Source organism: Stigmatopora argus, chromosome 1, assembly GCF_051989625.1.
Source record: "Stigmatopora argus isolate UIUO_Sarg chromosome 1, RoL_Sarg_1.0, whole genome shotgun sequence".
NCBI classification, from domain to species: Eukaryota; Metazoa; Chordata; class Actinopteri; order Syngnathiformes; family Syngnathidae; genus Stigmatopora; species Stigmatopora argus.
In genome coordinates, this window is record NC_135387.1 from 4,687,282 (window position 1) to 4,713,211 (window position 25,930).

The 25,930-nt window shown below is 39.6% G+C and overlaps 2 protein-coding genes across 3 annotated transcripts in view; one reads left to right on the top strand and one right to left on the bottom strand.

Moving 5' to 3' along the window:
* Nucleotides 1-25,930, top strand: part of LOC144079002 (cadherin-4-like) — a 248,095-nt gene that overhangs the window by 145,483 nt on the left and 76,682 nt on the right. For both annotated transcript variants that reach the window (XM_077607562.1, XM_077607632.1), the window contains exon 4: nt 24,378-24,604. In XM_077607562.1, coding sequence (XP_077463688.1) covers nt 24,378-24,604 — 227 coding nt within the window. The remainder of the gene's footprint in view (nt 1-24,377; nt 24,605-25,930) is intronic.
* Nucleotides 1-25,930, bottom strand: part of LOC144079136 (cadherin-like protein 26) — a 233,655-nt gene that overhangs the window by 75,693 nt on the left and 132,032 nt on the right. The gene's annotated exons all lie outside the window — the stretch shown is intronic.

The window sequence follows — 25,930 nt, forward strand, 5'->3', positions numbered from 1 at the left end:
TCCGCGACAGCATCCATACATTTCTTAACAAACTCTCCGTCAGTGAAAGGCTTACCGCTGCTTGCTATCAATTTGGCAACCCGAAAGCTGGCCCGAACGGATGCCTGGTTCAGCTGAGCTTGGCGTACAAATGTATTCTGCTGAGATAGTAGTCCACTTTTTAGCTTTGAGAGTTTGTCTGCTTTGTTTGCAAGCTATCGTACTTGTCTTTGTGACGGGATTCATAGTGTCGGTGAAGATTGTATTCTTTGAATACTGCCACCGTCTCTTGACAAATGAGACAAACAGCCTTTTCTTTGCATTGAACAAAAAAAGAATCGTTTGTCCACTCCAGGTTAAATACAGTGCGTTCTGAATCAATTTTTCTCTTACCTAACTTTTCCGCCATTATTCCGTTCTCTCTTTGACAGGGCGGGGCCTAGGATTTTTTTTCTGGGCCAAATGTGCTGACGGGCCGTAACCGGCCCGCGGGCCGTAGTTTGGTGACCCCTGTTTTAGAGTCTAAACCAGGGGTGGCCAAGTCTGGTCCTCGAGAGCCCCTATCCAGTCTGTTTTCCATATCTCCCTCCTCTACCACACCTGAATCAAATGATCAATTCATCAGCAAGCTGTGCAGAAGCTTCATACCGATCCCCATTATTTGATTCAGGTGTTTTGGTGGAGGGAGACATGGAAAACACACTGGATAGGGGCTCTCGAGGACCGGACTTGGGCACCACTGGTCAAAACACAGTCAAACATTTTTAATTGATTGACAAATAGGCAAGAGTGCTTGCATTTAATTCATTTTCTATGGCAGTTCTGCGACGAGGCGGAAATCGCCTCCCTATCGCGGTGAAGTGACACATGACAAATAGTAAATTAGCATATATGTACATGCGAGCCTTGCTATATGAATAAAGAGCTTGGGAAACAGTTCTATTTCAACTTCAACCAATAAGCAATGGGTTTGTTGATCAATATAATGTCAATGTTGCACACTTAGACAACAAAGGGGAGTACATCATTATAGAGGTTTGCAACCATGCTTTTTAACATAGGTCCCTAACTCCCAAGCCCGTAGACTGGTACCGGTCTGCGGGTCATTTTGTACCGGGAGACAGAATGAGAATTAAAAAAAATCACATTACTTTTGTTTTTTCTTTTTTTTCTTTTTCCCAGCACCTGAAAATATTTTATTTTGTTAGATTGCCAGATTCTCTGTTAGATCTGTCTCTGTCTCCCTTGATGCTGGTCAAGATGCTTGAAAAGTGGCTCCCAGACTGTGTTTTCGCCAAAACCACTACATAATTTTTAATTTCACCATCCAACTTGATATGAAAAAAGTTGTGATAATAATAATTAATAAAATGTATTGTGCTTGGTAACGTTATGTTGTGTTACAGAAATGTTTAAAACAGCATTTCCATTATTTACCACAAAACCTTCTGCCTCAGTGTAGTTTTGATTGTAAAAAAGACATTGGTTCCCTTTAAAGTCATACCCAATCAGAAACAAGCTATTGCACACAGGCGATTAGGATTAGTGGTGTAGGGACCCATGTGCAGGGAAGTAGGTGGACACAGTGAAAGATAGCAAAGAAACCAAACTTATGGGGAAAACACGGGGGCACGAGGAACTGGTAATATGTAACAGCAATGATTTCTGCATTTCTCCAACGCATCACATGTGCAGACAAGACTAGAACATAGCACACAATCCAACACGGGGCTGAGAAAGACTAAGGGTTTATATACACAGACATGGGTTGACAAGACAATAAAACAATAAATAATTTTTTAAAAAACCCAGGTGACATGAGAGACAGCAAGCACGAGAGACACCAGGGGTGGGAAACAACAACTGAAATCAATGGGTAATCACAAGGACAAGTCACTAAGGGAAAAAACAGACTACAAAAAAATTCAACTAAACCCCCCCAAAAACCCATACACCTAACACAGGGAGAGCGTGGTGCATGTGTTTATCGCTTGCCGTGCAATCTTGTTGCGCCCTGCATTTCTAATTTCATCTCAATAGCAATGATTTCTGCATTTCTCCATCGCATCACATGTGTTTTGCCCATTTGCCCTTTTCCTTTTTGCTGCTGGAGACCACCGTCCTGACCTAAAGGCCTCAGATGGAGTTGGCTCGGAGTAAAGATTGTATTATTAAATATTAACAGTCTGCTGATGAGGGAATTGAGAGCAAGGGTGGGAAGAGGGGCACACCACCGAGTTCGGTGCCCTACTTCTTGCTGTTAATGTCCAGTGGGAATTATTCATCAGCTAACCTGCACTGGCACCATAGAAAGCACATAGGGTGGTAGAGAACTCTGCCAGAGTAGCACGGTGGGAGTGATCTTGGGACAATCTACATATATGGACATTTTTTTAGGGGTCGGGTGGGTGCACATGAAGGCTGTTTATTATTAATTAGCCTGTCAAATGTGGATCATGTTATTTTGGATGATTGCTACCAACATAAACTAAAAATGCAACGTGAAAGGACAGATTTTTTTTTTTATGTTTGTAGTTAATCAGCGAGACTGAAAAAAAAATATTCGCACACTAACCAGAACGGAGCGTGTCTTCATCATGATCTCTTTTCTAATTTATTTTTGAATAATTCACACTTTCCCCAACACAAAATTATTATTTAATGCCACTGCATGATTAAAACAGCATTTTATTTATTTATTCATTATAACAAGGGTATGCTAATTTTAATCGTTGTAGCTTTGTAGCTATTATAATATTTGTCTGCAGCTCGCTCACAGCTTCACATAAACGAATAGCAGAAGAAATTATGTGTAAAGCCTCCTGTGGGACACTACTTGTTCCATTTGAGGTATTTGTCGACTCATAATCATGCACACATCCTATAATCGCAACAATTAACTAGGGATTTGGCAATATCTCTCCAATGCATTTAATTTATTTTTTGCTTTATACCATTGTTGCAACCCACATAATATTGCATGATTGTTTACTCTTTAAAATATGAAATATGGTTAGGTAGTGTGAGTAAGAGATAGAGTTTATTTCAGTGTGACAGCCCAACTTCCCATAGACTTGGCGTGAAAAAAAATGCATTGTGTATGGGTGTGTAGTGCATTCTCCTCTGAAAGCATGCTACCCAGTTGTACTTGAAAATGGACATGGGCCATGATCCCCCTCCACGGCGCCCTGTTTTCTCTCTGTGAGATATCTATGTTCGGAATGAATGCAGCGCACAGTTTTAGAAGGCCGTGAAGCAATTAGAGCTCTGGTGTGTCAGTTCCAGTAAAGAAGCTCGCTGCAGCCTCAGGCATTCTGCGATGGGAAAAGAACACAAAACAGACTCCAACTTTAGCCGCTCATGGAATTCAAATGGGTGAACACTCACAAACCTTAACCCTCCCTTCCACTCCTTCTTGGCTGAATCACAGTGCCCGGGGGTAAGAGTGGGAGGTGGCCAGTGGCTATGTGTTTATTCGTGTGGAGTGTCTGATCTTCCACCATTATGTTACCACCATCCAGTGAAGCTAATGGTCCTAGTGTTTCTTGCATCCCAAGCAGTGTGAAGAATTTGCCTCTTGTCGCTTTTACCATATAATTGTGAAACTTTATAACTTGCATTATTTAAGGGTGAATTTGTGATGAGAAGCAAGTAATTATCCTTTATACACACGTGTATATATATATATATATATATATATATATATATATATATATATATATATATATATATATATATACAGTTGTGGTCAAAAGTTTAAATACAGTTGTGAAGAACATAATGTCATGGCTCTCTTGAGTTTCCAGTTATTTCTACAACTCTGATTTTTCTCGGAGTGATTGGAACAGATACTTCTTTGTCACAAAAAACTTTCATGAAGTTTGGTTTTTTTATGACTTTCATGTTGTACTTCGACATACGAGTGGCCCGACATACGACCATTTTGAGATACGAGTAAAATTTCGGGCAAATTTTTATCTTGAGATACAAGACAAATTTTCATTTCCAAGCAGACAGCGGACGCGAGATGCTGCTCATAAGAGTGGTTAGCACGTCGGCCTCACAGCTCTGGGGTCCTGGGTTCAAATCCAGGTCACGTCCACCTGTGTGGAGTTTGCATGTTCTCCCCGGGCCTGCGTGAGTTTCCTCCGGGTACTCCGATTTCCTCCCACATTCCAAAAAAACCATGCATGGTAGGCTGATTGGACACTCTAAATTGCCCCTAGGTATGGGTGTGAATGTGCATGGTTGTCTGTCTCCTTGTGCCCTGTGATCGCCTGGCTGCTAATTCGAGGTGTACCCCACCTCTGGCCCGGAGTCAGCTGGGATAGGCTAGCAGCTCCCCCCCTCTCTCGCAGGGGGTCTGCATAGAATTTCGGACATTTTGATCATAAAATAGCCCATCTGAACAGCATTGACGTGTGTGAAGGGACCCAAATCAGTTTTTATAATTCACTTTGGTCTCATTTAATGTCGATCTTAATCCCCGACATGTAGTCTCTTTACAGTGTGACACTGAAATGAACGTACCCCAATTTGGCTTAGGTGATTCAAACTGATTGTCAGTTTTGGCTTCCAGACATAATTCATTTTTAGCACTTTATTGTAACTCTCAGGGTTTGCACATAATCCATTCCAATAAAATGTTTCATGTTTATACTGAATACCTGGCTTCAATAATTGATTGATTCTTTTGAAAGATAATAACCTAGACCAAATAAACAACATTCATCATGGCTTTGAAAAACATTAATCTGCTCAACATTATTAATTCTTATTCAGGTAGACTAATAAAGCAGATCGAATCTGTGCGTATGTTGGTGGGGTGTGGTGGCAGGATTTTTGTGCTTGCCTCTGTCTTCTGTCATTTTGTAACAATGACAGCAATAACATAACTATACAAATGGTACAGGGAAAGAGCTAGAGACAGCAGAAAGGGAGAGATGCAGAGAGAAGAGAGGGGGAGAGGCAGAGAGCGAGACAGAGCGAGGGAGAGGGGGGTAGAGACCATCTGATAGGGTAGAAGTTGTCACTAAGACTCTTTGGGAATGGCTATGGTTGTCATTTAAATGTCTCTATATGAGTGTAACATGAATGGCTTCCTGCCTCCTTGTTCCCTGCGTTTGGCTGGTCAGTGGCCACCGATCCAGGGTGTCCTCCGCCTGGTACCCATAGTTAGCTGAGATAGGCTCAGCACCCCTCGGAACCCATGTGAGGATCACTCAAGAGACACTTCAATCAGCACTCATGCCTGAACATGCATACGCATTAAATATCCCCACCCTCGTAAGTGGGCTTTATATGGCAAAATCGAAGTGTATGAGCCACTATGTGTTTAATGTGTTACAGCACGCTCTCCCAGTGGTGCATTTAAAAGCAACAGTGCAGGGGAGAAGGCCTTTGGTGTTGTGCACTAAGAGAACATGTCATCTTCAATACAGGATGGCATTTCATGGGTCTACAAGTGCATCAAGCTCCCTGTGCGGTCCTACACGGCACCATTATACGGCACACCAAGCACCTCTTCACAACAGCACTGGAACATTAGCCCATTCATGATGTCGTGTCTGGGACGAGAGCAAGATGTGCACATTGGGGATGTCATGGTTCAGTTGATGCTTTTACCTCCACCAGAGAGATGGTGTGTTCTCTATTGTTCATTTGTCAGTGAACAAGACATCTAAAAAAAACATTCAGAGCACATTTCTGTGAAATGTAGAGCAGCTGTGTTTTTTGAGGTGGAAATTTAAAGTAGCTATTCAAAAAACTAAATGCGAACAAAGTATTTTTTTATAGACTTTCCCAGCAAGTGGTATTCTTTTAACAATTTAATGGGCTGTTTTTTTTTGCTTAGATGTGAAATTTAATGAACTGGCTGAAAGCAGTTGTAAATGTTTCAATCATAAAAGATCAGGGAACAATCACCGTTTGTTTGATCGCTGAGTTTGATAGCCTGTGACAAATATTTTTATGATAGACTATTAATGTTTTATAACTGACCTGTTAATTTGATTGTTTTGATATAAACTGGACACCAACACTACTCTGTTATGTGATGCTTTGAAACGTTTGCTAGATGAAATAAAGATACATTGCCAAATGTTTAATAAAATGTACAAAAATTAAGTTTAAGTGAAACTAGAATAGAGCATAATATGTAGTAGTTCAAAGTCCTTCCATGATAGAACTCAAAATAAATAATGGAAACTGTTTAATATTGTTTGCATCCTCCTGGGATGTTCTAAAACGAGATATCATAACAAAAACAGCGGTATTTCATTTTCTAATAGGTTTGCAACAATTCATTCTTTGAGCTGATTATCCTCACAAAAGTCACTGGGGTCCTGAAGGCTATCCCAGTTAACGTTGGGCAGCAGTTGTGCTCTATCCTGAATTGGTTGCTTGCCAAAATAGGTTTGTAGTATCTTTTAATTAAAATTGATCCTCCATTCTACATTTCTACATTTTTCAGCCAATGCATTTACCAGTGATATTGGTAGAAAAAGAGTAAAAAGAGCAGAAAGTGGAAGCCTTTTGTAGATATAATTCAGCGCATGCTGCTTTTGTGATATTCTTTAGACCTTTTAGACAGAGAGAGAAGATCAATAGTCTCTTGAAAGATAATTTACTGTTAGAAGACATTGGTTTACAGAGCTCTAGTAAGACATCTGCTTGCCTCTGAGCTGTTTGGTTGCTAAAAGTGCTGTTTCATTTCAGCATAGGACTGATACTTTGAAGTAGGAGTAATGAAAAATTAGAAAGGTTGCTTAATTTTAGGGACTGAAGGCAATTGAAGTCAAGGCAAGTGAGGATGACCTACTTTTTTCTAGTTTGCAAGCTAGATCATCTTCCATCAATCTTTCTGAAGAATTACAGAATTACAGTGGACATTTGTAGTTTCAGTGCTGAGTTGAGCATGTCAATTTGTTAATCTGACAGGATGTGCTGTCAAAGTTTTGATGCACTAGATGGCCACATCTGTACTGACGAGCAGATTCAGCTACCTCTTATCTCATTTCTAACCCATCTCCATGTTATTAACACTTTGTGAAGATCTTGTTGGCTGGTGATAGTCAAAAACTTTACATTTTGGTTTCTAGCAATTCAGCAAAACATGAACTACCAAATATGCATTCAAGTGTCATATGCAGATGCTGTGGTGCTTTTTTCTGTGAGGCTGTGAGTATCTTTACCAAGCCTAGACTGTGATTCATTTCACTTCCTGGAGCGCTTTCCTAATCTACTTGTGTTTACTGTGAAGCTCTGATAGCATCTGGAAAAAGACTTAATTGTTCTAGTGTTGCCCATGATTCTTTTGGCCCTGAGATACAGCACAAGGACAATTCAGGGATGAATCTCTTCATTTAATCTCTAGTCACATCATATAATTGAAGGTGAGCAGACTGTGTCATTTAACGTCCATCTGCTTACCTATCTTTGAAGATAAAGAACAGATGGTTGTGTTATCTCTTTCAAACAAAAAAAAGGTGCAGGTATGTGTCTACTTCAATGATATTATGATAAGACATATAACATTCACTTGCTATCTCATCAAAAACAAAAAGTACAGTAATATGGTTATAGTACCAACAACTGGAATGGATTCAAAATGTTTACCATTAAGTTAGGGTTTTAGATCATGTGATTCCATTCTGATTCACTTTCAATTGTCTCCTCTTTTTTTGGCCACGTAGTGAAGAACATTTATGCGGCAGGATTCTCACTGTTTGGTTGTCCCAAATGGCATCAATGGCTTCAAAAGTCATCATCGTCATTGTCTCCAAATGTGAATTTTTTTCGTACATTGGATGTCAATAATTGATCTATGAACGTTTTACCAATGGTATCGATTACAAGGTTACTAAGATAATATATATAATGTATTTTCCGCTCTATAAGGCGTTAACTGTGATGGCTGGCATTGAGTGATCAAGATTCAGTGCAACTGATGGTGACCGACAAACCGATAGTGTCAGTGTGAGCAATACATTATTTGTTTATATTAACAAATGTTTCCTTAGTTCTAGCGCTCAAAAATTGTGATAAGCCAAAGTTACTATTTAGTCACATTAAAAACAGTTCATTTATGGAGCAGATCTTTCTTCTAACACCATCAATTGTGTTTCAGCAAACACACAAAAACAACAAAAACATACAAATATTATGTGATAAACTGGATCATGAAGTAAAATTTGATGTTGGGAAAAGTGTGTTTCCCACAGAAAACTTTCAAAGTCTGGTGGTAGTGAGGCCGACTGGCAGCCCTCCAAGTTTGTGAAAATAAATATGATAATACCATTTAACAAACAACTTTACCATTGTAATAAATGATTTTAATTGTTTTCAATTATCTTCAACCCTATAGAATGTTAAAACAACCCAATCCTAGTCACTTCATAAAGTAAAAAAATAAATTGAATAAAAAAAAGGGCAAACATGGCCAATGGGATAAAGGGCACGAGACAATGATGAACGGGTGGGTGACACGAGCGGCAGTGGATTGGTTGAGACACAAAAGGCCAGATCACAACATTTAAATCCCTCTGACCACACTAAATAGAATTGTCCGTGCTATGGCAGAGAACTATGTCAATTTTGTTTTGCACTTTAAACCACATCAGAAGATGAGGTTAAATGTGTATTCTTTTTACAAGTTCTTTTGTCACACTCTTTTGGGCTTAGGGTGGCAAGAAAATCCTGGCGCCCTGTCAGCTTTATAACACACTGGGGGTAACCCTGGAATAGTAAAACTTCACAATAGTAACTGTGGTATATGTTTGTTGGATGTTCATTCATGTTCCATACCGTGCATCCTCGAAAGGGTTGCGGGTGTTGGGGAGCAGCAGTCTTCAGGCAAAATCAAATTGTATCTTTGTAAAACTGCAATAAAGGATAGAAAGAAATTTGGAATGACCAACCAAAGCAGGAAACATTTTCTGAAGAAAATACCCCAAAATCCCTTTTCACAGTAAAAGTAACACTAAGATTAAAGGAATGTCTTGTTCTCAACAACCACAAAATAAAACATTCTTTTGTTAGTATTATAATTGTGAGTCATTATTCTATCTGTCTGAACCAATAGTGCTGTTATTTATTTCTTTTTGCACTCATGAAAGCAAATTATTCTCTGACTTCTCTTTGTCTTATTCACTTAACACATCCGATCTTAGATGTGAGACCCAGAAAGGAGGGATGTGCTGTCAGGATAAGTTAGCGTAATCGACACAGTGGGGGAAGACACAGTAGACTAACATATCACCTAGTCAATAGTCAACATTGCAGTTAAGAAATTCATGGCTATGCTATTGTTGTTTTTACAACATGACTTTGAGGCACAAAGTTACACAGCACTAAAACAAAGGTTAATCTGGCATTAGATTACATTTTTAACACAGACAAATGCTTATCAAACCTTTACCATCACTAATTCTAAATTGGATGTTTTTCTACCCTTGTCAATTCAATTGTTCATTCATCAATTGTTTTGAGGCATCCAGCAGTAAAATTTGATTTTTTTTGTTTAATGGGAAAACATAGAATTTAAACTAGTAGAGTTGCTAAATTACAAGATTAGAGTGAAATGATCACACATCAAAAGTTTTTTGGTAAGGGTCACCAGAAAAAAATGCTGCAATTTACTGTTTCAAGGCGATGCAAATGTACAGTAAAACTCAGAGCAGAGGAGGTCATGCGTGTGAAATACAACCCGAGGCTGTCTGACTCTAAAATAGGGTCATACTATATTCAAGCTATTCACAAAAAATGTAATGGAAATAATGATGGTCCTTATTAACCCCACGCCTTGTACTTTATAGGTGAGGTTGAGTGACACAAATAGTTATCTACGGTATTATTGTAAGACAACTCCTTAATGAGCAGTCAAATGAAGCAGCAGCAACATCATTTTCTTCTCGTAATGTGCTGTTTAAGTGTTTGCGATCAACTTGATGAAATTTAGAGTGTTTAGGCTCATTCTAGCTCACACTTTATATCATTTTACATCATTGTCGAATATAAGTGGGAATCAATCACAGATTGGCACTTTGTTATTGTGTTCTGTTGTTGATTAATTAACTGTTCTTCCCAGATTTTGAGGTTTCTTTGCTGCTCCTTTTCCTCCTCTGCATCTCAGGTTTGAAGATGTACTATTAAGTGTTGTCCTTGCTGGTTTGGTCGTAACAAAGCATCTGCCTCCACACAGCATGGTCGTTAGCAACCACAAATTTACACTCCAGCAAGACCAAAAATAAATGAGGTTCAATCTAACCCATGCAGTCGAGTTTATATTCATGTTTGAATTATTTGTCTCATCTTAACCTGAAGTGATAATTCATACTGATCATTCATTTGATGACTTTATTTAGTCAAAACTGTATCGTTACCAAAGATGCAAAATCATTTGAAGAGGTATTTATTTTCTCTCTTGCAGTTGAAGACAGCTCACTGTGGTGTGCATATATAAAAACAATGTCTCTCCAACCTTCATGTTATGAGAGGTTCTTTGATAGAATTTTTGTTTGTTTTTGCTTTGTAATAATTGGTCACAGTTTCCATCTACAGTTGTCTCTCCTTAATGGAGTGAGGCAATTGAGGTCTCTTACATATGGAAGCTTTAAGGTGAATACAATAAGCTTCCGTACTTACAGATACCTTCAGACGTTAGAGATTTGTTTTTATTAAATGCTAGCTTGGCCTTTTTCATTACTTTTCTTTAAAAAATCAAAAAATACTATCGGACTAAAGATAAAACTATCATTATCTTAGCTTTCTCGCACTACTGCATTAAGTTTGCGATTCATTTTTGTCTTATCTTCCTGGGTCTGGTGGATATGATTAACCATGTGATTTATATATATATATATATATATATATATATATATATATATATATATATATATGCATATATGTGTATATAGATGTATATAGGTGTATATAGGTGCATATAGGTGTATATAGGTGTATATATGTGCATATGTGTATATACTTTCCTCCCACATTCCAAAGACATGCATACTAGGCTGATTGGAGACTCTAAATTCCCCTTAGGCATGATTGTGAGCGTGAATGGTTGTTTGTCTCCTTGTGCCCTGCGATTGGCTGGCCACCAATTCCGGGTGTCCCCTGCCTTGTGCCCAAAGGCAGCTGGGATAGGCTCCAGCACCCATCCCTGACGCTAGTGAGGTAGTGAGGATAAAGTAGTTCAGAAAATGAAATGAAAAAAATGTGTGTGGGGCAGTGGTGTGCTGTAAGGGCCTTCAAGGGCTTCTCTGCTGGCAAAGAAATATCTGAATCACAGACTGATGTTAATTATATTTTGTCCATGAATACTTATTAAATAATTACAAATTGTCTGGTAGCTTCCTTTCATTGCTTTTCCCCCTGGTTGCACTGCTTCCAGATGTATGTTTTCATATTGAAGCATTTAACCAATCACATTTCAGCCATTATTTGTTGCCAGGGTCAGAAATCTGCATCAAGGCCTTCACAATCAGTTCTGCAGGCTTTGCTGCAATAAAAAAGTGTTGATAAGACTGTTGCTTTAACCAATCAGAATCCGATTTGGTGACACCAAGGCCTTCTCGCTGGCGTAGGGATATGTCTTTGCCTTGTCGCAGGTGTAGGGATACCTCATCGCTTTCACCAACGATGATTGGTTAGTGATAGAGTGGACTAGCCAGAGCTACCAAACTGTATCTGTAGTGAGCTGCACAAGCAAATATATTGTTGTGTTGATTTAATAGTGGTTTTGTCAACCCGCAATGGCTGAAGGAGGAGAAGAAATGGATTTGTTTGCAGATTTACTGTCAAAGCCATTTTCAAGATGGACTTTTCAAGAAAAAAAAGCTGGACAACTCCAAAGGAAACAAGCCTGTCACAACCGGGAACGAACATTTTCAGCACTAAATCCAATAAAAACGTATGCCAGAAATTCGACAGGACAGGCTCGACTTTCCGCATTAGCTTCGATGGCGAAAGAAAAGAAGGAGGAAAGAAAGGAGGATGGATATTGTGTACAAGTAAAAATGATTTTTGCTGAGTAAAATATGGCTATATTCCTAAATAATATTTCAATTGTATGAGGTTATTATTGATTATTTTTATGTGTCGCAGCTGTAGCTGCAGTAGAGGTTTTATAGCCATAAAATAGTTTTTGCCGAAGGCGTCACCAGAAAATGCACGGACCGCCACTGGTGTAGGGCATGCGTTTGTCACCATTAACTTTTGTTTTTGGAAGAAACAAAAAGATGAAAGGCCACAGAGTCACCGCCCTTTTGAATCTAGCTGTTAAGTCTGAATCATTTTCTCTTTAATGGAAATCATAACTCATCGTGCAGTTTTAATGGGTTCTGTATTAACAGTGTAGTAGCTGACTGTGGCTCATCTGTGCCTAATGCTCCATAGCTAGAGGGTAAAAAAGCTCTCATCAAACACTCTTCAACTATCACTTCCTCTTTTTAAACTCAACTGTTCATGTTATACAATCCCACTTTGCAAACAAACTTTGTAAAGGTTCAAATATTACTTCATGGTGTATAACTACAGCTCCTTACTCTCCTGAGAATGTGGTTACCTATATTTAGCTGTTAGAGGTTATATTTGCTCATTATTTTTTGTGAGAAGTGCAGTCGAGTCACTTGTCACAAAGCAGAGCCTCTTCCAATGCTAATGAGGTGATCTCATAGCCATGTCTTCTGCCCATGTCCTAGCAAGGTGTCTGTCTTAGTATTTTCAAAATGTTCTTTTTTCCTCTGCGTTTGACATGCAAAGTCCAAGAATAGAATAAATCATGCAAGCAGAGAATGCTTGGAGTGAGAGGGCATGATTGTGTTAAAGGTATGACAGATAATGATACACATGGTTTGATATTGATTCTGCTATGGGGTGCAAAGCATTAGCTGAGACGGTCAAGTTTATCTGCCTGCCCATCATTCGTCCATCCAAAAAATGCTATCAGTATGGATACCAGTATCGATGGATGCAACACTAGTTGTTTGCGAATATAGATTACTGCAAACCATTCCATTTTCCAATAACTTCATTTTGACAGAATTTGTATGAATATTAGTTACATGGGGTAGCACATGCATGCTGTATATATGATGACCATGCAATCACTTTCCATGTTGCACCCACGTTTGCACAATCAACCAGTTCATCATCAGGATATTCCGCACCACCCCTTAACTCTATCCATGCTTGTTTGCCCGAAGCGTGCAAGGATTAGGTAACGAGATTACCAGAAGCTGTTGCAGTTTTGTGAAGATGAATCATAGTAATGCTTGTCTGCAAATTTCCACATGCATTTGTAAATACCTCTTACTTGGCTTCGGTTCATCAAAATAATGAGTGAAAATTATAACTCTAGCATACATTTTACTAATGTTATTTTAATTTTTAGAGTACTTTTACCTCAGGTGTAGCTGCATTAAGATCTTGTTCATTAGCATTTTTCTTGCATGTACTCCCCGGGCTTGTGTGGGTTTTCTCTTTTTTTGTGAGAAGTGTATGCATAGTACATATATATATATATATATATATATATATATATATATATATATATATATATATATATATATATATATATATATATATATATATATATATATATATATATATATATATATGCACTGATGCAGCAGATGGTGTGGTTGCTCTTTTACAGCATGGCTCCCTCTATCCCATCTTCCAGGATAAACATATGATCACAGCCTCTGGTTTCTCTCTCATGGTCCAAAAAGGCTGTGGAGGAAATTCTCATTAACAGGGCCCATCAGAGCAACTTGCTAACGCTGCAAAATTATTTCCTCTGTACCCGCAAAATGGAGAAAACACTTTGGTAGAACACTGGTGCACAGCTGCTCAAATGCTCTTCAAGTCACACTTGGCCTTGGCTTATACAGGCTAAACACCACATGTGGCATGTTCTCAAATAGGGCTCCAGGGTTTTTTCCTAGATTGTACAACAATTAGAAGTGATGGAGGGTAGCACAACATCGATGAAAAATGATGTGTATTCTTTCCTAAGCACTCATATTAGCCTATGTGCAAGAGTATAATGTACAGTTTGTGTTAGTACATGAGAGAGAGTGAGAGGCAGACAGAAATAGAGAGAGTGAGAGACACGCACAGAGAGAGAGAGAGAGAGAGAGAGAGAGAGAGAGACAGAGACAGAGACAGAGACAGAGACAGAGACAGAGACAGAGACAGAGACAGAGACAGAGACAGAGACAGAGACAGAGACAGAGACAGAGACAGAGACAGAGACAGAGACAGAGACAGAGACAGAGACAGAGACAGAGACAGAGACAGAGACAGAGACAGAGACAGAGACAGAGACAGAGACAGAGACAGAGACAGAGACAGAGACAGAGACAGAGACAGAGACAGAGACAGAGACAGAGACAGAGACAGAGACAGAGACAGAGACAGAGACAGAGACAGAGACAGAGACAGAGACAGAGACAGAGACAGAGACAGAGACAGAGACAGAGACAGAGACAGAGACAGAGACAGAGACAGAGACAGAGACAGAGACAGAGACAGAGACAGAGACAGAGACAGAGACAGAGACAGAGACAGAGACAGAGACAGAGACAGAGACAGAGACAGAGACAGAGACAGAGACAGAGACAGAGACAGAGACAGAGACAGAGACAGAGACAGAGACAGAGACAGAGACAGAGACAGAGACAGAGACAGAGACAGAGACAGAGACAGAGACAGAGACAGAGACAGAGACAGAGACAGAGACAGAGACAGAGACAGAGACAGAGACAGAGACAGAGACAGAGACAGAGACAGAGACAGAGACAGAGACAGAGACAGAGACAGAGACAGAGACAGAGACAGAGACAGAGACAGAGACAGAGACAGAGACAGAGACAGAGACAGAGACAGAGACAGAGACAGAGACAGAGACAGAGACAGAGACAGAGACAGAGACAGAGACAGAGACAGAGACAGAGACAGAGACAGAGACAGAGACAGAGACAGAGACAGAGACAGAGACAGAGACAGAGACAGAGACAGAGACAGAGACAGAGACAGAGACAGAGACAGAGACAGAGACAGAGACAGAGACAGAGACAGAGACAGAGACAGAGACAGAGACAGAGACAGAGACAGAGACAGAGACAGAGACAGAGACAGAGACAGAGACAGAGACAGAGACAGAGACAGAGACAGAGACAGAGACAGAGACAGAGACAGAGACAGAGACAGAGACAGAGACAGAGACAGAGACAGAGACAGAGACAGAGACAGAGACAGAGACAGAGACAGAGACAGAGACAGAGACAGAGACAGAGACAGAGACAGAGACAGAGACAGAGACAGAGACAGAGACAGAGACAGAGACAGAGACAGAGACAGAGACAGAGACAGAGACAGAGACAGAGACAGAGACAGAGACAGAGACAGAGACAGAGACAGAGACAGAGACAGAGACAGAGACAGAGACAGAGACAGAGAGAGAGGGAGAGGGAGAGGGAGAGAGAGAGGGAGAGAGAGGGAGAGAGAGGGAGAGAGAGGGAGAGAGAGGGAGAGAGAGGGAGAGAGAGGGAGAGAGAGGGAGAGAGAGGGAGAGAGAGGGAGAGAGAGGGAGAGAGAGGGAGAGAGAGGGAGAGAGAGGGAGAGAGAGGGAGAGAGAGGGAGAGAGAGAGAGAGAGAGAGAGAGAGAGAAAGAGAGAGAGATTTCTGAGTAACGCTCCTTTACCAACAAGCTTCTATCGTACTAATAATAAATATTACAATATACTGGCTATGTACTGTCATCTGCGTGACCGAATGTTTCATCGACGGACAGTTCGTCGAACAGACATTTTGTCGCCGGACATTTCGTCAACGGACAATTCGTTGCCGGACATTTCGTCGACGGACAATTCGTCCCCGGATTCGCTTGCTCCCGGATTCGCTCGCTCTCAAAATTATAATCATGAGAGAGAGAGTTTACTGTTGAAAGCGATCGACCAGGTAATCTCTCGCTCTCACGGGCGAGGCAAGTTTGTCTATACACACACGAGAACAGGACGAATTGAAAAACATGTACACACAACGCCAATTATCCGCAACTTATTGATAATGTGTTTAATTTGGGACAATAATAGTATAAAATGTGGGATGGGCACGGGCGAGGCAAGTTTGTCTATACACACACGAGAACAGGACAAATTGAAAAACATGTACACACAACGCCAATAATACGCAACTTTAATGTACTATACAGAAGGAATATGATTCAAAATTTGGGGAGTAGGCCTTTGCGAGGATGTGCGGTACAGATGATGAATACATGAATGAATTTTGGAGAATACAACAAATGCTGGTCATATAATGTATTTTACGAATTACCCAAAGGATTTTCCTGAGAGTTTCTTTTTGCATTTATAAATAGTAAATGGTCTGACCCAGCGGCCGTGTAGTTAGCGGACTGGCCTCACAGTTCCGGGGCCTTGGGTTCGATCCCAGGTCGGTCCTCACTGTGTGGAGGTTCCATGTACTCCCCTTGGGTTTTCTGCAGGTACTCCGGTTTCTTCCCATATCCAGCTATATGCCCATTTACCTACTAATGACACAGCCTCAGGAGCAACATGAGGTTTAGTATCTTGCTCATGAATACATGGGCAAAGTCACCAGGGTGGGGAATAAAACCCACAACCTCCGCTTTGGGGAACCACAACTCTACTACTGAGCCACAACATCTCACAATGTGAATATGACCACTATAACCACTATAAGACAAAGTAAAAGGCAAACTCTTCTTTATTTGATTATTTGAATTATGCATAACCTTTTACACTGGCACATTTTGAGTTTTTGCAATTAAAAAGGGGATATTTAGGGCCTGCTTTTTATTCTTATTCTGACTCTTTTAATTGCAACAGAGGGATTTTCTCTTGACGAGAGAGAATACATTCTTCCAAATCCTACTGTTGCTTCTTTGCTGTCTCTACTAATCACTGCTAAGGCCAGACTTAATTTCCAAAAGACTCAGTTCCTTCGTTTATGCTAGTTCTGACAGTTTTTCTCATTTTACTTTTTGTTTTGTTTTAGGGTTAGAGGTTAGGTTACACGTGCAAATAGATTATTTATTTATTATGACATCTATAGATATGATGGACAGTAGCATGCTCCACAGACTATTAGATTGTATGTCATAATTTCCATTTGGGTCCAGAGTATGCAGTCTTAATTCCAAAGTATCGCACACCATTGTTTGTCCTTTTACTATTTTGGTTTTCTGTCTGTCTTTCTTCAAATCTGAAGGATTCTTGAGTGAAAAGTTGTGGTGTGTGCATTCCAAACGGATTAGCCTATTCTTCTTTGTTTATAATGGAGGAAGATTTTCAAACTGTTAGATGTTGACAGACAACAACTGACAGTTTATATAATTGCTACAAGAATGGTCTATGCTACAGTTACAGAGCCAGTCTATTCTGCGTATACTTTGGGCAACTTGAAGGGGTTGAAAGATGAACAACTCCCCAGGATAGCCATCAAACATTCAGCAACCTCTACGATCTGCTTCAAACAATGCTTTGATTGTCTTTCATAGTCATGGCAAATTGAAAGTGGAACTGGGTATGTTGTTGTGGGCCAAATTTTATGTAGAATGTCTGCTCTGATTAATCTGCAAAGTCTCTGTTGTAACTCTAATCAACATCCATACTGCTTTTTTTTTGCATTGGCCGGTCCTCTTCATCTATCACTGTATCCTCTATCGACCCCCCTCTCCTCCTTAGTCGCTTATTCTCTCTTGGTCTCTCATCTCATTCTCACTACCCATCTGCTTCGATCTCACAGGACGCTGGCCCAGTTAACCTGTTTTAACAGCCATCTGAGCAGCCATTACCTATACAGTGTGGCAGTGCCTGCTTGAGCCAAAATTCCGGTTTTAGGACGCACCCACTCCCTACTCCCTCAGCTCATGGGTTCTAATCTAAACATGTAACATGAGTCTCCTCATGTCACATTTATGTTAATAAGTGTTAATTACAATTAATGTCTCAAAGTGATTCATAGGCACACAGTTGACACACAATTTTGGCATTGCCAGATCTGAGTTGCAAAAGAAGCAAGGATTAAAACCCCAACAAGGTTTAACAGATGGGAGATCCTTTCCAGTCTGGGTTGTCCGGGCAACAATATAGGTATCAAGTGAGCAACATTTAACAAATTATAGAACAACAATGATATCAAAAACAACTTGAAAATCCATTTGATATAATGAGACACAATTTTTAGGAGTTTAAGGAGAATGATTCTTCCTGATGATCCAAAACTGGACTCCTTCAACTGTGTCTCAGAGGAAGATGACCACATCCAAACTGAGCTAGGCTGGTATATATGAAGCCAGTACATTATACATTAGTATCAGTTACTCCCAACTAGCCCCACCACTTCGGAAATAAAAGAAGCATTTCCATGGACAACATGTGCTTTTAAGTAAAAGCCAGTGTAGAGGCAAGTCCTAAGGTAAAATTTAAAAAAAAAATCTACTGAATATAAATTACAGGATTATTGCACTATTGCCACATTTAGGCTGAGAGGTTTAACAAGTCACTGAGCTTCCACCTTTAGCAAAAAAATTAAATGATCGTACAGAAACAACATTTTTAACAGAAAAACATACTGCAGTGCCTTTTAAAGTCTTTGCATCCGTTTTTTTGTCAGATTTCACATCACCAAGGCACTAATTTCCACTGGCATAGTCTTGTAATATTTTATAAGTAGCATGACCTTGAAATTGCAACATAAGCATCATAAGTGAATAGACAGCCATTTCACGTCAGCCTGGAGTAGTGTGAAATTTTGCAGGCTTTCAAAACTAGACATTGGAGGACCAGAAAGCAAAACATTACAAGAATGTGAAACCTATAAAAAGAAAAAATATAAACAGCCATTTACAGTTCTGACCCAAACTAGTCCCGAACAAAATAAACTCTCTGTCTGCTCATTTCATCCTTTATTTTTATATTTGCTTTGAGGCGTTTCCTTGTAAATGTATAAGTAGAGTGACATAATGTAGCTCTCAGTAAAAATATTTAAACTTGCAAATTTTCAATCTGCCGATAAGCAGTTTCTCTTCTTTAATGTTCAATTTATTTCACCTCCTGACTACCACCTTCACGCATTTTCTATCCATCTGTCCCTATCCCTTGAGTATTTCCCTTTCACTTTTGCTTTTAACACTCGTCACAACTCTTCTGTGTCCTTTATGTTTGGCGTCTTAGATTGAAAAGATACCTTTGATTAGTAAACCGAGTGAGAGTAGATATGTCTTTGAGTTGGAAATCCTCCAAGTGACAACTATGACTGTCTTTCTTAAGAGACATAGTTATTTGCCTTAAGATCTGTCTTGCCAAACTCTTTCTGTCTCTACTAGGCTACGCGGTGATGATGCTATGTAGACTTTTCTTTAATGGCTTTCCTTCTGATGAGACTTACCCCTTTTTTATGTATGAAATGTTGCTTTATTTGGGGAGCCCAGTGGATGAGTGATTAGCGCATTGACTTCACAATTCTGAATTTGAGGGTTGAATCCCATGTTCTCCCTGGGCTTGCGTGGGTTTTCTCCTGGTCCTCTGTTTTTTTCCCCACATTCCAAAAACATAAATAGTAGGCTGGTTAAAGACTCCAAATCTGTCTGAGTGTAAATAGTTGTCTGTCTCTTTGTACGCTGTGATTGGCTGGCAATCAATTCTGGGTATCCTAGGCCCCAGCACCCCACTGATAAGTGGGATCAAAAATTGAATGAATGAATGTTGCTTTTATTGTAAACACTTGAGCATATGCAGAAAAAAGTGCTGTCTTCAATTGAGAAAACTGTTGTGCATAGAAGAGATAGGAATGTTCCTTGCGTCTGGTTGTGCTAATCTGACAAAAAAAGAGCAGTCAGATTATGATGTTGCATACATTTTTAATAATGTGGATTCAATCATTTTAATGCAATAATTGTATTTTGTGAAAGTGAAAACTACTGGTTTATTCAGGAAAAAAAGTTTCTGTCCTCAGGTCTGTTGTGTTAGTATTTGTGCCATGTGACTAGCTAGTTGCTTGAACACCAGATCAATGCACAACGTGGGTTCTTTGCTTTGGTCGGTGCCGTTGGGCTTCTTTTTTAGTCCGTTGCCTCATTCAAAAACAAACTCTCTTGGCAGCATCGACCTGAGGAACTATTGGAGGTCTCTTTATACTGCTTCAATAATCTTGGCATTCTTTTCTTTATTTGGTGCAAAATTGGTTCTTTTGCATGTTAAATCATTTTTATGAGTGCCTTCGTGTATAAAGTTCAGATGCCTTTGTTAAATCAGAATCATCCATAGTTTGTTGATGGAAATTGTTGCAAGGAATGGTAGTAATCTTGTATTGCACAATCTAAATTTTTCTCTAAAAAGGACTGGCCCCAGTCAGTTGGTGCGCCTTGTGGATGCACTAAATTCCAAATTCTGAAGATGTCACTTTATGACTTTGGCCTCTCAACTCATTGGGTGCATTTCTTACCGACACACTACTTGTATATAGAGGAAAGGTCTGACGTTAATAACGACAGGATGCGGCTGTGGAAGGCGGGGCAAGAAAAGAGCATTTACCAATAAGAATGTAAAGATAATATGTCAGTTTGACCTGGCACCTGCAAAGAGACACAGTCAAATATATAATATAATTTTCTTTGTATTTTTTGTTGTGCAAGTTGTAAATAATATTGATTTTAAAATGCTATTAATGAGATGGCACAATGATTGAACAAAAATAATAGACACAAAAGCTGAATGTACATTTTTGTGCCTAACCAAGCTAATTAAGGGTTGCCTTTTACCACAAGTCTTGGTCATATTTGTTACACATGTCCTGTTTAATTCTGATTACATACTATCTTCTGAGTGGACAGAATGTCAAATCTTTCTGCATTTCTACCCATCAGTTTCAATAGAAAATAATAGCAACACAGGATACACACAAGTAATATTGAGGGCCCAATAAAGCCAAGTCGGGTGGACGGCTGTCCAAAATATCTGAGGTGATTGTTTAAAAAGACAACTGACAGCTTTCAGCTCTGGGTTTCCTTTAGTGTGTCTAGACATTTAAATCACTAGAAGAGAATACAGACGCTCCCCTACTTACGAACATTCAACTTACGAACAACGGTACATACGAACATGTCTGCAAATTGCGTTTAAGTCCAAAAATGTTCGCAAGTCCAATTTTGTATTTCGCGTCTTTTTCGGAGTAGTACTTCTTTCCGCCGCTAATACCGACGCCTGGCGCTGTGAGAGGTCAGCTCACCCAGCATCTACCTTCTTCGTTGCAATGCGGAAGTGCGTGAATGTATCTCCAGTGTGCAAAGAACCTTTTTCATTTGTATCATTAAATATCTCATGCATCCAATATTGAATATGGTTGGTAAAAAGCTAAAGGCTTCTATTGAGGGAGTTGCAAGGAAGAGGAAAGCCATTTCATTTGAAACGAGTGGCAATAATAACGAAGCTTGATGCGCGTCAGAAAGTGGTGAGCGTTGCACATTCAGTACCATTTATAAACAGAAAGATCGAGCAGCAGGACCCAAATATTGAACGTTGCACAAAGTTTGCAAATCAATTGAATGATGCCATACAGTGCTACTGCATCATTTATGATGAAAAAAAGAAGAAAACTGCAATCGTCATTAGGTCGCTTCTTTTGGCCAGTTTCTAATACATAAATCTATCTCTCTCTCTACAGTACTGTACATATTCTCTCCATTTTATTAAATGTTTTTTTTTCAGTACAAACCAATGCGTGTTACTTATACAAGCCTTAAACATACAAATGCACTTATATAAACCTTCAATATACTTATATAGGCCTTAAACATAAATTATAATACAAAATACAGACACTCCTCAACTTACGAACGCAATTGGTTCCGAGCGATTGTTCATAAGTTGAATTTGTTTGTAAGTTGATTTAGTGCTATATTTTGTATTATAATTTATGTTTAAGGCCTATATAAGTATATTGAAGGTTTATATAAGTGCATTTGTATGTTTAAGGCTTGTATAAGTAACACGCATTGGTTTGTACTGAAAAAAAAACATTTAATAAAATGGAGAGAATATGTACAGTACTGTAGAGAGAGAGATAGATTTATGTATTAGAAACTGGCCAAAAGAAGCGACCTAATGACGATTGCACAGTTTTCTTCTTTTTTTCATCATAAATGATGCAGTAGCACTGTATGGCATCATTCAATTGATTTGCAAACTTTGTGCAACGTTCAATATTTGGGTCCTGCTGCTCGATCTTTCTGTTTATAAATGGTACTGAATGTGCAACGCTCACCACTTTCTGACGCGCATCAAGCTTCGTTATTATTGCCACTCGTTTCAAATGAAATGGCTTGCCTCTTCCTTGCAACTCCCTCAATAGAAGCCTTTAGCTTTTTACCAACCATATTCAATATTGGATGCATGAGATATTTAATGATACAAATGAAAAAGGTTCTTTGCACACTGGAGATACATTCACGCACTTCCGCATTGCAACGAAGAAGGTAGATGCTGGGTGAGCTGAGCTCTCACAGCGCCAGGCGTCGGTATTAGCGGCGGAAAGAAGTACTACTCCGAAAAAGACGCGAAATACAAAATTGGACTTGCGAACATTTTTGGACTTAAACGCAATTTGCAGACATGTTCGTATGTACCGTTGTTCGTAAGTTGAATGTTCGTAAGTAGAGGAGCGTCTGTATAGCACTAAATCAACTTAAAAACAAATTCAATTTATGAACAATCGCTCGGAACCAATTGCGTTCGTAAGTTGAGGAGTGTCTGTACTGTGCCTTGAGGCAAGAAAGCAATGATTGCAGAATTGTAAGCACTCGCTTGCCTCATCCCTGTTTGAACTGTGTTCATTTAATTGCAGATAATACAGATAATATAGTAAAATAAAATATGGTTCCGGTATAGCTGCACTTCAGTAAACAGTAAATACATCCTATAATAGTTCAAGAAGTTGGGGTGTGTGGATGGCTGTTTTCTGTCCTGTATTTCCACCTTGCAGCATCCATGCACTGTTTTGAATCAATAAAATGTGATGAATGCTTTTCTTTGGCAACATATTAATTTAATCCCTTCTCTTGCATCCCAGCAGTTTTTTTATTCATTTCATATTTCTCCCTGAAGTATTATGTGTCTTTCCATGGGGTGGAAAACATGTTCCCATTGAGGAGGAAAATGCTGGCTGTATGTTCATCTGTTGAGTAGGAATAGCCATTTTGGGACATGCAGCGATTTTTAACTACATAAGGCAAAGGTGCTGTGTGATTAGCAGGTGTGTCAGAGTTGAGAAATTAATTTAATTTGTCAGAGAATAACTCGTTAAAAGCCTCAAAATGTATCCATAAATGTGTTTCCACATTCATTATACATATTTGATTAAAAGAAATAAGAAAATTGAGACTTATGTAGTTGTAATTGTGCATGTATAGTGGGCTTTGTCATGAATCCTTCCTTTAGCACTAGAGAATAATTTGAGAGACTGATCGAACTGAAAAAATGGGATTAGGTTTGTTGAGAGCCTGGCTTTAAGTGATTCACATGTGTTAATTTTAGGCTAAATACATTTTAACTTTGAAATGATAATTTAAAAAAACAACATTAATATGCTGCCTATTCTGCTGCAGACGGAAAAAAAATAGATTTATGTGTCCTAAGGCTCATGAAGCAGGTAGACAAAGCATCTGTAATTTAGTAAATTGTAGAAGTATTTCACAAATTAACAGGATGGGATTTCAGCTGACGGCTTAGTATTGCATGTAGGTGTGTGTTTGTGTGTGTGTGTGGGGGGGGGGGGGGGGGTGTAGACTGTAATTATAAATGTATTTTGCACATAATTTTTGAAGCTGCGGCCCGGTGACGTGAGTGGTTAGCATGTCGGCCTCACAGCTCTGGGGTCCTGGGTTAAAATCCAGGTCAGGTCCACCTGTGTGCAGTTTGCATGTTCTCCCCGGGCCTGCGTGGGTTTCCTCCGGGTACTCCGGGTTCCTCCCACATCCCAAAAACATGCATGGTAGGCTGATTGGACACTCTGCCCCTAGGTATGAGTACGAGTGCATGGTTGCCCGTTTCCTTGTGCCCTGCGATCGGCTGGCCACTGATCCAGGGTGTCCCCTGCCTCTGGCCTGGAATCAGCTGGGATAGGCTCCAGCACCCCCCGCAACCCTAAAGAAGATAAAGTGGTTCAGAAAATGAGATGAGATTTTTGAAGCTCTTCCTAATTTTTGGGTATTTTTGCTGAAACGAGTATATTAACATTCAGTTTAGAGCCACACTTCACATTGTAATAGTCTTTCTAAATTGCCTGCATCATTAATTATCAGATGCTTAGAGTAAACTCTTAAATGTTTCTTCTCTCTTCTACAGTAAAATTTGACGACTGCGTGGGAAACACAGCAGTGGTTTTCAAGAGCAGCGATCCTAACTTCAATGTGTCACCAGATGGGTCTATCTTTGCTGAGGGAACGGGAGCTTCCTTGGATGACCCAGTCCAGTTTAAACTAACAGCAAGGGGGCCTTACTCTCAAGTCTGGAAGACTGTGATCCAGCTAGCACTGATAGATCCCCCTTCGCATAAACAAAATGAAAATGAAGTAAGTCAACACACCATCATATTTGATTTTTAATTAGGAAGCCATCTCGATATTTCTTTACATTCCTACCATCCGTGAGGCTAACAGCCATAAATCAGGTCAGCACTCTGTGGGGTCTGTGGAAGTGAACAGGAGAAAAAAGTCGAGTAGCTCATGGTTAAACGTAATAGAATCTTTCAGCAAAAGGGGAAAGAGTGATTGCCCTCATCCATAAACTGTTAGTTGATATCATCCTATGCCTTGGGTACCCCACAGGTCCTTGACATGTCCTCTTCTAATCAACTACTATCACCGTACAGGCATGACTGTTGCCCAGCTTTAGATTACTCATAAACATCAGCTCTCAATTGTAGTGAAAGGAATGTTTAACTGAAACGTGTGATTACTGCTTTGCTGTTTGTTTGTAATGAGTTATTTTAATTCAAATGGGGTATAAACATACACGCACAAACACTGACGACCATGCCAATTTGAAATCTCTCTCTACCTCTCACTCTCTTTCGCAACGTCACTCTCTTTCATATCAAATTATGCAAGTTTGTGGTGTTATTGTCACAATCTGCTGGGCTGTGGTTGCGTAGAGCTTAGTTGGACCCAAACACGGGGAAGCAGACAAGGAGTGTATTGCACTAACAAAAACTGTAATAACTAAGGCAGGATGTTCAGAAAACAACAAAGATTATGGAATCAGATAATAAAACCAAACCTGACGAGCAGGACGCTGGGAAGTGAAGATCACGAGACATGGGCATAACAACGCAGACGATCCGACAAGGAGTGACAAACACACATGGTTTAAATAGACAGACATTTTTTGACGACACAATCAGAAACACCTAGGTAACACAAGATGCAGCAAGCAGGAGATACCCCAGGGGCAGGGAGACAACAGGTGAACTCAATGGGCAATCACATGGACAGGTCACACAGGGGGAAAAAAACATAACAAGACCAATCCCTAACAGTTATGTTAACAATGATGTGCCACCTTTGCTGACTTGGTAAAAAAGAAAAATAATCTTGATCCTCCATGAATACAAATCTTTAGAGTCTGGTCAATAATAACAACAGCCAAGCCATGCACACTTTGTGAAACAGAGCAATAACTAATTAGGAAATAACAAAGTCAATATTCGGTGAACACAAAGATACCCAATGATTGTGTTAAGCGTTAAACGTCCCTCATCAGCTGCTCAAAAAAACAAAAAAGAAAGGAAAATCATTTTCAACTGGCACACTGATACCTGATATTACAACATCAAACCAGTTAACTGTTTTTATTGCATTTCATACTACCTTATTTTTTAAACTGTAAGTCACAGCTGG